At 49.2% G+C, this 16663-nt stretch overlaps 1 protein-coding gene across 3 annotated transcripts; it reads left to right on the forward strand.

The window, feature by feature from the left end:
• Positions 1 to 2173: 2173 nt before the first annotated feature.
• dmtf1 (cyclin D binding myb-like transcription factor 1) lies at positions 2174 to 16434 on the forward strand. 3 transcript variants are annotated; one of them, XM_029748347.1, is made up of 16 exons: positions 2174 to 2281; positions 3438 to 3544; positions 4458 to 4556; positions 7280 to 7365; positions 7932 to 8031; positions 8138 to 8214; positions 8726 to 8883; positions 10041 to 10073; positions 10153 to 10262; positions 11495 to 11723; positions 12266 to 12417; positions 13484 to 13648; positions 13808 to 13887; positions 13983 to 14141; positions 15273 to 15573; positions 16126 to 16434. In XM_029748347.1, the coding sequence occupies exons 2-16, from the start codon at positions 3439 to 3441 to the stop codon at positions 16179 to 16181; spliced, it is 1911 nt and encodes a 636-aa protein (XP_029604207.1). In that variant the 5' UTR covers positions 2174 to 2281; position 3438; the 3' UTR covers positions 16182 to 16434. The 3 variants fall into 3 exon arrangements, with proteins under 3 accessions (XP_029604207.1, XP_029604208.1, XP_029604209.1); XM_029748348.1 differs by lacking the exon at positions 4458 to 4556; XM_029748349.1 differs by lacking the exons at positions 2174 to 2281; positions 3438 to 3544 and having other exon boundaries at positions 4472 to 4556; positions 7248 to 7365.
• The last annotated feature ends 229 nt before the right edge of the window (positions 16435 to 16663 follow it).

Here is a 16663-nt window from a genome sequence, read left to right on the forward strand (position 1 = left end):
ACCCATCCATACCCCACAAGACATGCCACCAGAGGTCTGTTTAAACTACTGGCACACAGCTCAGACACCCATCCATACCCCACAAGACATGCCACCAGAGGTCTCTTCACAGTCCCCAAGTCCAGAACAGACTATGGGAGGTGCACAGTACTACATAGAGCCATGACTACATGGAACTCTATTCCATATCAGGTAACTGATGCAAGCAGTAGAATCAGATTTAAAAAATTAAATTAAAATACACCTTATGGAACATTGGGGACTGGGAAGAGACAAACACAGGCACAGACACGCACACACATACACACATTACAACATACGCACTAGACACACACGTACACATGGATTTTGTGTTGTAGATATGTGGTAGTAGAGTTGGGGCCAGAGGGCACACTTAATGTGTTGTGAAATCTGTTGTGAATGTATTGTAATGTTTTAAAGTGTATAACTGCCTTAATGTTGCTGGACCCCAGGAAGAGTAGCTGCTGCCTTGGCAGGAACTAATGGGGATCCATAATAAACCCCAGAAAGAGTAGCTGCTGCCTTGGCAGGAACTAATGGGGATCCATAATAAACCCCAGGAAGAGTAGCTGCTGCCTTGGCAGGAACTAATGGGGATCCATAATAAACCCCAGGAAGAGTAGCTGCTGCCTTGGCAGGAACTAATGGGGATCCATAATAAACCCCAGGAAGAGTAGCTGCTGCCTTGGCAGGAACTAATGGGGATCCATAATAAACCCCAGGAAGAGTAGCTTCTGCCTTGGCAGGAACTAAATGGGATCCTTAATTATAACATGCACATGAGAGAACAAGAGATGTAAAATATATTCAATCATATTCATAGTTCAGTTATTTCAGTTTATCTATCCTATCAAATCCTCTGTTAAAGCCTTATTTTATTTACATAAATAAAAAAAAATAAAAAAAAAATCTATTGAACTGTAATACTGTCCCTTGATGAATTTGCTCCAAGCTTTCCTTCCAATAAATCACAAGCAATACCTTATTCCAGTTGGTATTTGATGGGATCAGGTGTGTGTCTGAGCTGATTGCAAGCTGCAAATGAGTTAACACAGAATCCTCCATTATACAATATTTATTATTTATCAAATACGTGATTTCTATATACTTACTCTCCGACATGTTAGAGCTCTTTCAAAAATCGTTTATACCAAAATGATTCTAGTCCGATGACTGACGATAGAGCAATGTGAATGCTCCGGGTTGCCAGATAAGTTTATATTTTTAATTATTCTAGTTGGAAAAGTTGTCCCACTCCAAAATCATAAACAAATGTTCCATTTTATTTTGTTGAGATCCGTTGACAGTTTGGAGACCTTTAGTTTGTTGGACACCTTTAGATTTGAACCAAAGCAAAGACTGTCTATTATATTGACAATATAGTCGATTGACTGCTCTAACAATGGAAATACATGTCCTCAAAGATGGAAGTGGGAGGAGGCAAGATCAGGTAGGACCATTATAGCCAATGATAGGGCAAATAGCGGTGAACAACTGGCCATAGAGAGAGAGATAGAGGACTCATCTTTGTATCTGTGCCATTATAGCATCTGTGACAGCATGGGCATCGCCATTAAGGCTATCTCCATTTTAAAGTAGTCAATTTTCTTCTTCATTGGCTGATTTCCTTCAACTAATAGAAATCCCCACCCAGTTGACTACTTTAAAATGGTGGAAGCCCTCAATGGCAATGTCATTTTTTTTAAAGTTGCTGAAATGCTACATTTCCACCTGCATCAGTGCATTCATAACACAACCTAACCATTACGAAACTTCTATTGGATCAAATAAGCCTCATGAAGCAAATTAGCAATTACCTTTTTTGTTGACCAAATTTGACACTCATTGACCTCTATACGAACATTTCTCAATTCGTGGTCTTATTTATCGTGGACAGATTTCGGGCGAAGTACTTTGCCTCTTCCTCTCTGACCAAAGCAACTGAAGAAACTTTGTTTTTCCACCTTATCTGGCAACCCTCATGCCTTCTCTACTAGAGGGTCGTCACTAGTTAACACAGCCACAAAGTCATAACCCCCCGCCTATTTCTACAGAATATATTCTTAAATTATGATTTTAAAACTAACACTGCTAACCTTATACATAGCCCTAACATTAAATTAAGACATTTTTTTCATGAATTTTTACGATTTGGCCTTTGTGGCTGTGTTATCTAGCGGAAACTCCACCAGAGAGGTTCTCCATCCTGGCATTTGCCTCCATCCTGGTCTCTCCGAAGTGCCCGGACCAAAAACAGGAAGTAAGTAACAAAATCAAACGTATAATTCAGTTTCTGCTTGAGGCTCGATGTGGTAAAAGGATAGAGCCAATGATGAAACGGGCTGCAACATAAACACAACACAATAACACGCTGAAATGTAGACACCACAAGCTGCTCTGATCTAACATGGCGTCGGAGACTTTTCGTCTTCTTTCATTTAGCTGGGCATGCTAGCTAGTTAGCATGATGTGCTATGGCTAACGTTAACTACCAGCACAGGGCCTCCAACTGCCAATAGCCTGGTTGTGTAATCATGTATACGTTGCTGCTACTGTTTTATCTATCCCGTTGCCTAGTTACTTTACCCCTACCTGTATGTACATATCTACTTCAATAACCTCGTAGTACCCTGTGTATATGGCCAAGTTATTTTTATTTGAGGTGGCCTTTGTTGTAAAGCATCTATTTTGACTAAGACACAGCCGTAACTATAAAAGCCTTACTGAACGAACGAAGCTAGTTAAATAATTCGTCTTTTAGCCAAAGTGCATTAGCTAGCAGCTAGCTAGTACCACTACTACGACTGGGTGCATCTCATTCCTATTAGTTGGCTTCCTTCACTCGTCTCTTCTCCTGTCATTCACTGATCTGGGGCTGAACAAGCTTCCCTACATGATATCCACAGGCTCAGCTAGCTACATGGTATCCATAGGCTCAGCTAGCTACATGGTATCCACAGGCTCAGCTAGCTACATGGTATCCATAGGCTCAGCTAGCTACATGATATCCATAGGCTCAGCTAGCTACATGGTATCCATAGGCTCAGCTAGCTACATGGTATCCATAGGCTCAGCTAGCTACATGGTATTCACAGGCTCAGCTAGCTACATGGTATTCACAGGCTCAGCTAGCTACATGGTATTCACAGGCTCAGCTAGCTACATGGTATTCACCGGCTCAGCTAGCTACATGGTATTCACAGGTTCAGCTAGCTACATGGTATTCACAGTACACAGTTTGTTATATTTTACTCAGTTGAGAGAGATTCACTGATCCAGATCCTGGGCCTCCTTGTGTCCTATTTCCTGATTGTACTGCCCATCTAAATGAGCAACTATTATAAATAAATAGCATGCGTGTCAGGAAAGATATGCCATCAGTGGAGTTGAAGTGTGTGTGTGTGTGTGTGTTTCAGTATGAGCACGGGGGAAGATGAGGACTCGGTGACCCTGGAATCTGTCAACTCTGTCACTCTCACCCAGGACAGCGACGGCAGCATCATCCTACACTGTCCTCCACACGGTAACACACACATTATCCTCCACACGGTAACACACACATTACCTTCCACATGGTAAGTGGTTAGTTAGTTATGATGCAGGGCTGGTTAGTTATGATGCAGGGCGGTTAGTTATGATGCAGGGCTGGTTAGTTATGATGCAGGGTAGTTAGTTATGATGCAGGGTGGTTAGTTATGATGCAGGGTGGTTAGTTATGATGCAGGGCTGGTTAGTTATGATGCAGGGCGGTTAGTAGGTCAGACAGTCTTGACTCCCCTATAAAGTTGGCTTCAGTGTTGAATGCGCCCATGATTTTCCACATGGGAACATGTTGGGTGGTCCTTTTGCTTGGGGTGATGTAAGTTTCCTTCAACTACCAGTCTTCTAGACAGATGACACAGGAACCTTGGTATAAAACTCTTTAGTAATAAATTGCAATTGCAGAGATTCACATCCAGAATACCTCAGTAGTCTATAGTAAAGATCTGTGTGGCGAAACAGGAGACAACACTCCTTATACTAGTTGGCGTGGGCAACCTACCGTCAATCATACATTGGATTAGATCCAGAGTATCTAAGGTGAGAGAAACATGTGTAGACTGTGGATTCTCACTCTGCTATCTCGTCCATGAGCCTGCCTGACTCTCAGCAGGTGCAGCCAGTTCTCAGCCTGACAACTAAAGCAGCACAGCTCCATTTCCATCATTGCGCATTGCAAGCATCTAAAGGTTATCACATATATACAGTAATCATGGCACTGGTGTAGATGAATGGCCTAGGAACAGTGGGTTAACTGCCTTGTTCAGGGGCAGAACGACAGGTACGTGCCTCCTTTCAGATGAGTGTGTGTGTGTGTGTGTGTGTGTGTGTGTGTGTGTGTGTGTGTGTGTGTGTGTGTGTGTGTTTTTGTGTGTGTGTGTGTTGTGCGCGCGCAGATGAGGACTCTGAGCCGATCCAGAAGAGACTGTGTCTGACCAATGAGGAACAGACAGAGAAAGACTCCGCCCCTCATTTCTCTGTGGTCCCCCTCCCTAGTGAGTTACAGAAACACACTGTCCTGCCTGTCGGGGTCCCCCTCCCTAGTGAGTTACAGAAACACACTGTCCTGCCTGTCGGGGTCCCCCTCCCTAGTGAGTTACAGAAACACACTGTCCTGTCGGGGTCCCCCTCCCTAGTGAGGTACAGAAACACACTGTCCTGCCTGTCGGGGTCCCCCTCCCTAGTGAGTTACAGAAACACACTGTCCTGCCTGTCGGGGTCCCCCTCCCTAGTGAGGTACAGAAACACACTGTCCTGCCTGTCGGGGTCCCCCTCCCTAGTGAGTTACAGAAACACACTGTCCTGCCTGTCGGGGTCCCCCTCCCTAGTGAGTTACAGAAACACACTGTCCTGCCTGTCGGGGTCCCCCTCCCTAGTGAGGTACAGAAACACCTGTCCTGCCTGTCGGGGTCCCCCTCCCTAGTGAGGTACAGAAACACACTGTCCTGCTTGTCGGGGTCCCCCTCCCTAGTGAGGTACAGAAACACACTGTCCTGCCTGTCGGGGTCCCCCTCCCTAGTGAGGTACAGAAACACACTGTCCTGCCTGTCGGGGTCCCCCTCCCTAGTGAGTTACAGAAACACACTGTCCTGCCTGTCGGGGTCCCCCTCCCTAGTGAGGTACAGAAACACACTGTCCTGCCTGTCGGGGTCCCCCTCCCTAGTGAGGAACAGAAACACACTGTCCTGCCTGTCGGGGTCCCCCTCCCTAGTGAGGTAGCAGAAACACACTGTCCTGCCTGTCGGGGTCCCCCTCCCTAGTGAGGTACAGAAACACACTGTCCTGTCGGGGTCCCCCTCCCTAGTGAGGTACAGAAACACACTGTTCTGCCTGTCGGGGTCCCCCTCCCTAGTGAGTTACAGAAACACACTGTCCTGCCTGTCGGGGTCCCCCTCCCTAGTGAGTTACAGAAACACACTGTCCTGCCTGTCGGGGTCCCCCTCCCTAGTGAGGTACAGAAACACACTGTCCTGCCTGTCGGGGTCCCCCTCCCTTGTGAGGTACAGAAACACACTGTCCTGCCTGTCGGGGTCCCCCTCCCTAGTGAGGTACAGAAACACACTGTCCTGCCTGTCGGGGTCCCCCTCCCTAGTGAGGTACAGAAACACACTGTCCTGCCTGTCGGGGTCCCCCTCCTTAGTGAGTTACAGAAACACACTGTCCTGTCTGTTGTGGTTTGCTGACAGGGTGTGATGTCTTACAGTGTATTTGTATTTCCTCTTTACTTCCTGTCAAGGCAGCAGCTACTCTTCCTGGGGTTTATTATGGATCCCCATTACTTCCTGCCAAGGCGGCAGCTACTCTTCCTGGGGTTTATTATGGATCCCCATTAGTTCCTGCCAAGACAGCAGCTACTCTTCCTGGGGTTTATTATGGATCCCCATTAGTTCCTGTCAAGACAGCAGCTACTCTTCCTGGGGTTTATTATGGATCCCCATTAGTTCCTGCCAAGGCAGCAGCTACTCTTCCTGGGGTTTATTATGGATCCCCATTAGTTCCTGCCAAGGCAGCAGCTACTCTTCCTGGGGTTTATTATGGATCCCCATTAGTTCCTGCCAAGGCAGCAGCTACTCTTCCTGGGGTTTATTATGGATCCCCATTAGTTCCTGCCAAGGCAGCAGCTACTCTTCCTGGGGTTTATTATGGATCCCCATTTGTTCCTGCCAAGGCAGCAGCTACTCTTCCTGGGGTTTATTATGGATCCCCATTAGTTCCTGCCAAGGCAGCAGCTACTCTTCCTGGGGTTTATTATGGATCCCCATTAGTTCCTGTCAAGGCAGCAGCTACTCTTCCTGGGGTTTATTATGGATCCCCATTAGTTCCTGCCAAGGCAGCAGCTACTCTTCCTGGGGTTTATTATGGATCCCCATTAGTTCCTGCCAAGGCAGCAGCTACTCTTCCTGGGGTTTATTATGGATCCCCATTTGTTCCTGCCAAGGCAGCAGCTACTCTTCCTGGGGTTTATTATGGATCCCCATTAGTTCCTGCCAAGGCAAGCAGCTACTCTTCCTGGGGTTTATTATGGATCCCCATTAGTTCCTGTCAAGGCAGCAGCTACTCTTCCTGGGGTTTATTATGGATCCCCATTAGTTCCTGCTAAGGCAGCAGCTACTCTTCCTGGGGTTATTATGGATCCCCATTAGTTCCTGCCAAGGCAGCAGCTACTCTTCCTGGGGTTTATTATGGATCCCCATTAGTTCCTGCCAAGGCAGCAGCTACTCTCTCCTGGGGTTTATTATGGATCCCCATTAGTTCCTGCCAAGGCAGCAGCTACTCTTCCTGGGGTTTATTATGGATCCCCATTAGTTCCTGCCAAGGCAGCAGCTACTCTTCCTGGGGTTTATTATGGATCCCCATTAGTTTCCTGCCAAGGCAGCAGCTACTCTTCCTGGGGTTTATTATGGATCCCCATTAGTTCCTGCCAAGGCAGCAGCTACTCTTCCTGGGGTTTATTATGGATCCCCATTAGTTCCTGCCAAGGCAGCAGCTACTCTTCCTGGGGTTTATTATGGATCCACATTAGTTCCTGCCAAGGCAGCAGCTACTCTTCCTGGTGTCCAAACATATTAAAGCACTTACATTACATATAAAACTAAATATAAAACAGTACATAACATTATTACACCACTACATGTCTACAATACAACATGTTTAATACAACCATACAACAATATCACATTGTATAGGTGTGTCTGTACCTTTGTGTGTGTCTCTTCAGTGTCAGAGGGAGATGAGAGCTTCGAGGTGACTATGACCGCCACCGCCGACAGTGACATTACAGAAGAGGGGGAGGCCCAGATACAGGTACCTAACAAACCCTTCCACGACCTCTCACCCTCTCTCCTCTCCTCCTCTCCTCTCATTCTCTCCTCTCCTCCTCTCATTCTCTCATTCTCTCCTCCTCTCTCTCCTCTCCTCTCCTCCTCTCACTCTCTCTCCTCTCCTCCTCTCATTCTCTCCTCTCCTCTCCTCTCTCTCCTCCTCTCTCTCTCTCCTCTCCTCCTCTCTCTCTCCTCTCCTCCTCTCTCTCTCTCCTCTCCTCCTCTCTCTCTCCTTTCCTCCTCTCTCTCTCTCTCCTTTCCTCCTCTCTCCTTTCCTCCTCTCTCCTCTCCTCCTCTCCTCCTCTCTCTCCTCTCCTCCTCTCTCTCTCCTCTCCTCCTCTCTCTCTCTCCTCTCCTCCTCTCATTCTCTCCTCTCCTCCTCTCTCTCTCCTCTCCTCTCTCTCCTCCTCTCTCTCTCTCCTCTCCTCCTTTCATTCTCTCTCCTCTCCTCTCCTCCTCTCATTCTCTCCTCTCCTCTTCATTTTTCTTTACACTTTGTGTGTGTGTCTGTCTCTCTGTGCGTGTGTGTGGGTGTGTGTCTGTGTGTAGATCTTGCAGAGTGAGGATCCTCAGAACAGTGAAGAGATATCTCCTGTCAGCCAGGCCTGGTTCACCACCAAGGAGGATAAAGACACTCTGGTTAACAAAGGTGCACATTGAGCTCGCTACATATATTTATGTTTGGTCAGTGGGTTTACGCAGGCTGTGATTGGTCAGTGTGCTAACAGAGGCTGTGATTGGTTGTTTGTCTGCAGGTCATAAGTGGAAACAAGGCATGTGGTCTAAAGAGGAGATCGACCTCCTGATGAGCAACATCCAACAATATGTGAAGGTACACACACACACACACACACACACACACACCTCTCAAACAGGTACACACACACACACACACACACACACCTCTCAAACAGGTACACACACACACACACACACACACACACCTCTCAAACAGGTACACACACACACACACACACACACACACACACACCTCTCAAACAGGTACACACACACACACACACACACACACACCTCTCAAACAGGTACACACACACACACACACACACACACACCTCTCAAACAGGTACACACACACACACACACACACACACACACACCTCTCAAACAGGTACACACGCACATACACACACACACACACACACACCTCTCAAACAGGTACACACACACACGCACGCACACACACACACACACACACACACCTCTCAAACAGGTACACACACACACATACACACACGCACACACACACACACACACCACACCCACCCTCACGGTGAGTTCCCAGCAGGTGTCCGGGAGTCTGTCCTAGCCGTGTGTCTGTGCAGGGTCGGGGAATGGAGGACCCAGCTGAGATCATCTTTGAGATGTCTAAGGAGGAGCGTAAGGATTTCTACCGCAGCGTGGCCTGGGGTCTGAACCGCCCGCTGTTCGCCGTCTACCGACGAGTCCTCCGCATGTACGATAACCGCAACCATGTGGGCAAGTCAGTACTCACCCCTCCCACATCATCATGGCCCCTCCCACATCATCATAGCCCCCCCACATCATCATAGCCCCTCCCCCCACATCATCATAGCCCCTCCCACATCATCATAGCCCCCCCCACATCATCATAGCCCCTCCCCCCACATCACCATAGCCCCTCCCCCACATCACCATAGCCCCTCCCCCACATCACCATAGCCCCTCCCCCCACATCATCATAGCCCCTCCCCCCCACATCATCATAGCCCCTCCCCCCACATCATCATAACCCCTCCCCCCCACATCATCATAACCCCTCCCCCCCACATCATCATAACCCCTCCCCCCACATCATCATAACCCCTCCCCCCCACATCATCATAACCCCTCCCCCCCACATCATCATAACCCCTCCCCCCCACATCATCATAACCCCTCCCCCCCACATCATCATAGCCCCTCCCCCCCACATCATCATCATAGCCCCTCCCCCCACATCATAGCCCCTCCCCCCACATCATCATAACCCCTCCCCCCACAGCATCATAGCCCCTCCCACATCATCATCATAACCCCTCCCCACCACATCATCATAGCACCTCCCACATCATCATCATAACCCCTCCCCCCCACATCATCATAGCCCCTCCCCCCACATCATCATAACCACTCCCCACCACATCATCATAGCCCCTCCCCCCCACAGCATCATAACCCCTCCCCCCACATCATCATCAACCCCTCCCCCCCACATCATCATAACCCCTCCCCCCACATCATCATAGCCCCTCCCCACCACATTATCATAGCCCCTCCTCACCACATTATCATAGCCCCTCCCCCCACATCATCATAGCCCCTCCCCCCACATCATCATCATCATCATAGCCCCCCCCACATCATCATCATCATAGCCCCTCCCCCCACATTATCATAGCCCCCCCACATCATCATAGCCCCTCCCCACCACATCATCATCATAGCCCCTCCACCCCACATCATCATAGCCCCTCCCTACCACATCATCATAGCCCCTCCCCCCACATCATCATCATCATAGCCCCTCCCCCCCCACCACATCATCATCATAGCCCCCCCTCACCACATCATCATAGCCCCCCCAGAGTTTTAGTGTGTTGGTGTGTGTGATCTGATGTTGTTGTTGTTATTGTGAAGGTACTCTCCTGAGGAGATCAACAAGCTGAAAGAGTGAGTATGACATCACTTCCTCCTCTAAATGCGTCTCCAGTCAACATGTGCTGCAGTCTGAGGATGTGTTTGTGTTCAGGCTGAGACAGAAGCATGGTAACGACTGGGCCACCATAGGAGCCGCTCTGGGTCGCAGCGCCTCGTCTGTTAAAGACCGCTGCCGACTAATGAAGGACACCTGCAACACAGGTCAGATACTTTATCCTGGAGGGTTTATGCTTTAGGAAGCAGGTCAGATACTTTATCCTGGAGGGTTTATGCTTTAGGAAGCAGGTCAGACACTTTATCCTGGAGGGTTTATGCTTTAGGAAGCAGGTCAGACACTTTATCCTGGAGGGTTTATGCTTTAGGAAGCAAGTCAGATATTTGTCCTGGAGGGTTTATGCTTTAGGAAGCAGGTCAGACACTTTATCCTGGAGGGTTTATGCTTTAGGAAGCAGGTCAGACACTTTATCCTGGAGGGTTTATGCTTTAGGAAGCAGGTCAGACACTTTATCCTGGAGGGTTTATGCTTTAGGAAGCAGGTCAGACACTTTATCCTGGAGGGTTTATGCTTTAGGAAGCAGGTCAGACACTTTATCCTGGAGGGTTTAGGCTTTAGGAAGCAGGTCAGATTATACTCCTGGAGGGTTTATGCTTTAGGAAGCAGGTCAGATACTTTGTCCTGGAGGGTTTATGCTTTAGGAAGCAGGTCAGATACTTTATCCTGGAGGGTTTATGCTTTAGGAAGCAAGTCAGATATTTGTCCTGGAGGGTTTATGCTTTAGGAAGCAGGTCAGACACTTTATCCTGGAGGGTTTAGGTTTTAGGAAGCAGGTCAGATTATTCTCCTGGAGGGTTTATGCTTTAGGAAGCAGGTCAGATACTTTATCCTGGAGGGTTTATGCTTTAGGAAGCAAGTCAGATATTTGTCCTGGAGGGTTTATGCTTTAGGAAGCAGGTCAGACACTTTATCCTGGAGGGTTTAGGTTTTAGGAAGCAGGTCAGATTATTCTCCTGGAGGGTTTATGCTTTAGGAAGCAGGTCAGATACTTTATCCTGGAGGGTTTATGCTTTAGGAAGCAAGTCAGATATTTGTCCTGGAGGGTTTATGCTTTAGGAAGCAGGTCAGAACCTTTATCCTGGAGGGTTTATGCTTTAGGAAGCAGGTCAGATTATTCTCCTGGAGGGTTTATGCTTTAGGAAGCAGGTCAGATACTTTATCCTGGAGGGTTTATGCTTTAGGAAGCAGGTCAGATTATTCTCCTGGAGGGTTTATGCTTTAGGAAGCAGGTCAGATACTTTATCCTGGAGGGTTTATGCTTTAGGATGCAGGTCAGATTATTCTCCTGGAGGGTTTATGCTTTAGGAAGCAGGTCAGATATTTGTCCTGGAGGGTTCATGCTTTAGGAAGCGGGACTTACAGTTGTCTGTGTGTGTAGGGAAGTGGAGTGAGGAAGAGGAGAGGCGTCTATCGGACAGTGTGTATGCGCTGGCGGGTGTGTGTCCAGGCCGTGCGGTGACGGGGGGGGTGTCCTGGGCGGCTGTAGCTGATCTGGTGGGAACGCGGTCGGAGAAACAGTGTCGCTCTAAATGGCTCAACTACCTCAACTGGAAACAGAGTGGAGGGACGGAGTGGACCAAAGACCAGGATCTCAGCTTAGTACACAGGTAGGGAGGGGTTTGGATGGGGTGGGTCTGGGGGGTGGGGGTCTGGGGGGTGGGGGTCTGGGTAGTGGGGTCTGGGTGGGTGGTGGGGGGGTGAGGGTCTGGGTGGTGGGGGTCTGGGTGGTGGGGGTCTGGGTGTTGGGGGGGTCTGGGTGGGGGTCTGGGTGGTGGGGGTCTGGGTGTTGGGGGGTCTGGGTGTTGGGGGGTCTGGGTAGTGGGGGTCTGGGTGGTGGGGGTCTGGGTGTTGGGGGGTCTGGGTGTTGGGTCTGGGTGGTGGGGGTCTGGGTGGTGGGGGGTCTGGGTGGTGGGGGGGTCTGGGTGGTGGGGGTCTGGGTAGTGGGGGTCTGGGTGGGTAATTACAGTATTCGAATGTAGAATTCAAACCAGCTTTATTGATGAAAGTACCTACATCTGGTGTTTACTTCTTCTGGCTTACTGTGTATGTGTGTGTGTGTGTGTGTGTGTGTGTGTGTGTGTGTGTGTGTGTGTGTGTGTGTGTGTGTGTGTGTGTGTGTGTGTGTGTGTGTGTGCGTGTGTGTGTGCAGGATAGTGGAGTTGGATGTGGATGATGAGAATGAGTTAAAGTGGGAGGAGCTAGCAGGGGGGTGGAGCAGTGTTCGCTCTCCTCAGTGGCTCAGATCTAAGTGGTGGAGCATCAAGAGACAAGTAGCCAATCACAAGGAACTGCCCTTCCACGGTAACGCCTCTGACCCTCACCTTTAACCCCTGACCCTCACCTTTAACCCCTGACCCTCACCTTTAACCCCTGACCCTCACCTTTAACCCCTGACCCTCACCTTTAACCCCTGACCCTGACCCTCACCTCTAACCCCTGACCCTCACCTTTAACCCCCGACCCTCACCTTTAACCCCTGACCCTCACCTTTAACCCCTGACCCTCACCTTTAACCCCTGACCCTCACCTTTAACCCCTGACCCTCACCTCTAACCCCTGACCCTCACCTCTAACCCCTGACCCTCACCTCTAACCCCTGACCCTCACCTCTAACCCCTGACCCTCACCTTTAACCCCTGACCCTCACCTCTAACCCCTGACCCTTACCTCTCCTCTAACCCCTGACCCTTACCTCTCCTCTAACCCCTGACCCTTACCTCTCCTCACCTCTAACCCCTGACCCTCACCTCTAACCCCTGACCCTTACCTCTCCTCACCTCTAACCCCTGACCCTTACCTCTCCTCACCTCTAACCCCTGACCCTTACCTCTCCTCACCTCTAACCCCTGACCCTAACCTCTCCTCACCACTAACCCCTGACCCTTACCTCTCCTCACCTCTAACCCCTGACCCTAACCTCTCCTCACCACTAACCCCTGACCCTAACCTCTCCTCACCACTAACCCCTGACCCTAACCTCTCCTCACCTCTAACCCCTGACCCTAACCTCTCCTCACCACTAACCCCTGACCCTTACCTCTCCTCACCTCTAACCCCTGACCCTAACCTCTCCTCACCACTAACCCCTGACCCTTACCTCTCCTCACCTCTAACCCCTGACCCTAACCTCTCCTCACCACTAACCCCTTACCTCTCCTCACCTCTAACCCCTGACCCTTACCTCTCCTCACCTCTAACCCCTGACCCTTACCTCTCCTCACCTCTAACCTCTCATATCCAGTATCAGCAACATGTTTAAATCATACACAATAACAAACTAGTGATATTGTTACTACTGCAGATAATACTGTGTGTGTGGTGTGTCTGTGTGGTGTGTGTGTGTGTGTGTGTGTGTGTGTGTGTGTAGTGTTACTGAAGGGTCTTCAGGAGTTGATGGAGAATCAGGTGCCGTTAGGGGCGGGGCCAGGTAGCCCTTCCCTGCAGATCCGAGTCACGCGATTGGAGGAGTGCTGTAGCTCCACCCCCCGGCCCGTCACAGCGCTGCAGATCCCACTGCAGATCACACACCTCGGTCAGTACAGGGGAGGGGAAGAGTGTGTGTGTGTGTGTGTGTACTGACTGGCATCTCTATCAGCCTCAGACTGTGTGTGTGTGTGTGTGTGTGTGTGTGTGTGTGTGTGTGTGTGTGTGTGTGTGTGTGTGTGTGTGTACTGACTGGCATCTCTATCAGCCTCAGACGGTGCTGGTACCAGTGACACAGAGACCATCACCCTCAACACTGCTGCTCTGCAGACCTTACAGATCCTCCCTGTGAGTTGGACCATAATATTACCTTTAGATACAGACACAATGTTCATGTAATGCTCTTTTAATATCACAACAACAATCACCGTGTGTGTGTGTAGTCTTTCCACCTGCACCCTACAGGGACTCCAGGGACATACTTCCTTCAGACAGCAGCCAATCAGAGCCTGCCGCTCAGTCTTTCCAGCAATCCCACCGTCACCCTGACGGCTAGCTCCTCGCCCTCGTCCCCAGAACACATTATCCTACACAGCCTCTCAGTGAGTGTGTTTCAGAACTCCTCCTAAAACCCCACCTGTTTCGTTTTGCTTGTCAGTGACATTTTGTTAATTCCCTTGTTTTGAGCGACAATTTTTGTTTTTCTTGCTGGGGAACGTAACAGGAAGTAATCGGCGGCAGGGTAGCCTAGTGGTTAGAGCGTTGGACTAGTAACCGAAAGGTTGCAAGTTCGAATCCCCAAGCTGACAAAGTACAAATCTGTCGTTCTGCCCCCTGAACAAGGCAGTTTACCCCCTGTTCCCCCGGGAGGCCGTCATTGAAAATAAGAATCTGTTCTTAACTGACTTGCCTGGTTACATAAAGGTAAAATAATAAAAAAAATTGAATAATTGATTAAGCTTTCTGTACAATAGAAGATATTTAAACCCAGACAGCTTTTAGAGAAACACTTGTGAGCGATTATTATAAATAACGTTCACTCCCTCAGTAATATTATTATAAATAACGATCACTCTCACTGGTGAACTAGTCCTTAGTTAGTCAAATACCCCTGGTGAACTAGTCCTTAGTAATATACCCCTGGTGAACTAGTCCTTAGTTAGTAATATACCCCTGGTGAACTAGTCCTTAGTTAGTCATATACCCCTGGTGAACTAGTCCTTAGTTAGTAATATACCCCTGGTGAACTAGTCCTTAGTCAGTAATATACCCCTGGTGAACTAGTCCTTAGTCAGTAATATACCCCTGGTGAACTAGTCCTTAGTCAGTAATATACCCCTGGTGAACTAGTCCTTAGTTAGTAATATACCCCTGGTGAACTAGTCCTTAGTCAGTAATATACCCCTGGTGAACTAGTCCTTAGTCAGTAATATACCCCTGGTGAACTAGTCCTTAGTCAGTAATATACCCCTGGTGAACTAGTCCTTAGTTAGTAATATACCCCTGGTGAACTAGTCCTTAGTCAGTAATATACCCCTGGTGAACTAGTCCTTAGTCAGTAATATACCCCTGGTGAACTAGTCCTTAGTCAGTAATATACCCCTGGTTAACTAGTCCTTAGTTAGTAATATACCCCTGGTGAACTAGTCCTTAGTAATATTGTTATAAATTATGTTCTCTCCCATAGAAACTAGTTATTTTCTGACTTTAAGTGCAGCATTTTGTTTTGTCAGACGGAGGGTCTTTGTTCCAACGACAGCGTCATCATTCAGACGGTCACCTCTGACCACACCTCTCCAGAGCCTCTTTGCCAATCACAGCTGGTTGTGGAGATGCAGGGGGAGGAGCCAGAGCAGAACTTCCTGATTGGTTCCTCAGAAGGCGGAGCCACCGAGACTCCGGAGCCAATGACAGACAGTTTTACTGCCAAGGTCCTGGAGTCTTCCTCTCAGGAGGAGCAGGTGGTGGATTCTGGGATAGCGAAGGGGGCGGTGCTTATCGTTTCTCCTACAAATGTCAGCAGCACACTGACAGGTACACACCACACACACACACACACACACACACGTACACACACACACACCTACACACCACACACACACCTACACCTACACACCACACATATATATACACACACACACTCGCTCTCGCTCTCTCATCCTCCTCCTCTTCTCTCTCATCCTCCTCTCTCTCATCCTCCTCCTCTTCTCTCTCATCCTCCTCTCTCTCATCCTCCTCCTCTCTCATCCTCCTCCTCCTCTCTCATCCTCCTCCTCCTCTCTCATCCTCCTCCTCCTCTCTCATCCTCCTCCTCTCTCATCCTCCTCCTCCTCCTCTCTCTCATCCTCCTCTTCTCTCTCATCCTCCTCTCTCATCCTCCTCTTCTCTCTCATCCTCCTCCTCTCTCATCCTCCTCCTCTTCTCTCTCATCCTCCTCTCTCATCCTCCTCCTCTTCTCTCTCATCCTCCTCCTCTCTCATCCTCCTCCTCTTCTCTCTCATCCTCCTCCTCTTCTCTCTCATCCTCCTCCTCTTCTCTCTCATCCTCCTCCTCTCTCTCTCATCCTCCTCTTCTTCTCTCCTTCAGATCTGATCCTAGAGAACCAGGATGGTTCTGACTTAGCTGGAAAACATCATCACTGATGGAGCCAATCAAACAGCAGAGTGGACATGTCATCATTTTGGACATTATTTCTGATTGGCTGAGTTGGCCATTAAGCCCCTCCCCTTTAAATGTTCTCTTTGGTCAGAGGTGAGACTATGACATCATCATGGGCTCCTGTGGGGGCCGGCCTGACCGTGAGGGTGTGTGTGTGAGAGAGGGTGTGTGTGTGAGAGAGGGTGTGTGTGTGAGAGAGGGTGTGTGTGTGAGAGAGGGTGTGTGTGTGTGAGAGGGTGTGTGTGTGTGAGAGGGTGTGTGTGAGAGAGGGTGTGTGTGAGAGGGTGTGTGTGTGTGAGAGGGTGTGTGTGTGTGAGAGGGTGTGTGTGTGTGAGAGGGTGTGTGTGAGAGAGGGTGTGTGTGAGAGAGAGGGTGTGTGTTGCAGAACGGTCTTTCCAAACTGTCCGTTCTATGTACTTCATAAAGCCTGCAGCCAGAGCCACACTGACTGGACTAAGCTCTTCCT

The sequence above is a fragment of the Salmo trutta genome, unplaced genomic scaffold (genome assembly GCF_901001165.1).
Source record: "Salmo trutta unplaced genomic scaffold, fSalTru1.1, whole genome shotgun sequence".
Taxonomy (NCBI): domain Eukaryota; kingdom Metazoa; phylum Chordata; class Actinopteri; order Salmoniformes; family Salmonidae; genus Salmo; species Salmo trutta.

What these genes read in the sequence shown, in the direction of transcription:
- dmtf1 (XM_029748347.1), top strand. Translation starts at nt 3,439, where the DNA reads ATGAGCACGGGGGAAGATGAGGACTCGGTGACCCTGGAATCTGTCAAC. An exon ending in CTCTGTGGTCCCCCTCCCTA is followed by an intron (nt 4,557 to 7,279) that starts GTGAGTTACAGA and finishes GTGTCTCTTCAG; the next exon opens with TGTCAGAGGGAGATGAGAGC. An exon ending in ACTGCAGATCACACACCTCG is followed by an intron (nt 13,649 to 13,807) that starts GTCAGTACAGGG and finishes CATCTCTATCAG; the next exon opens with CCTCAGACGGTGCTGGTACC.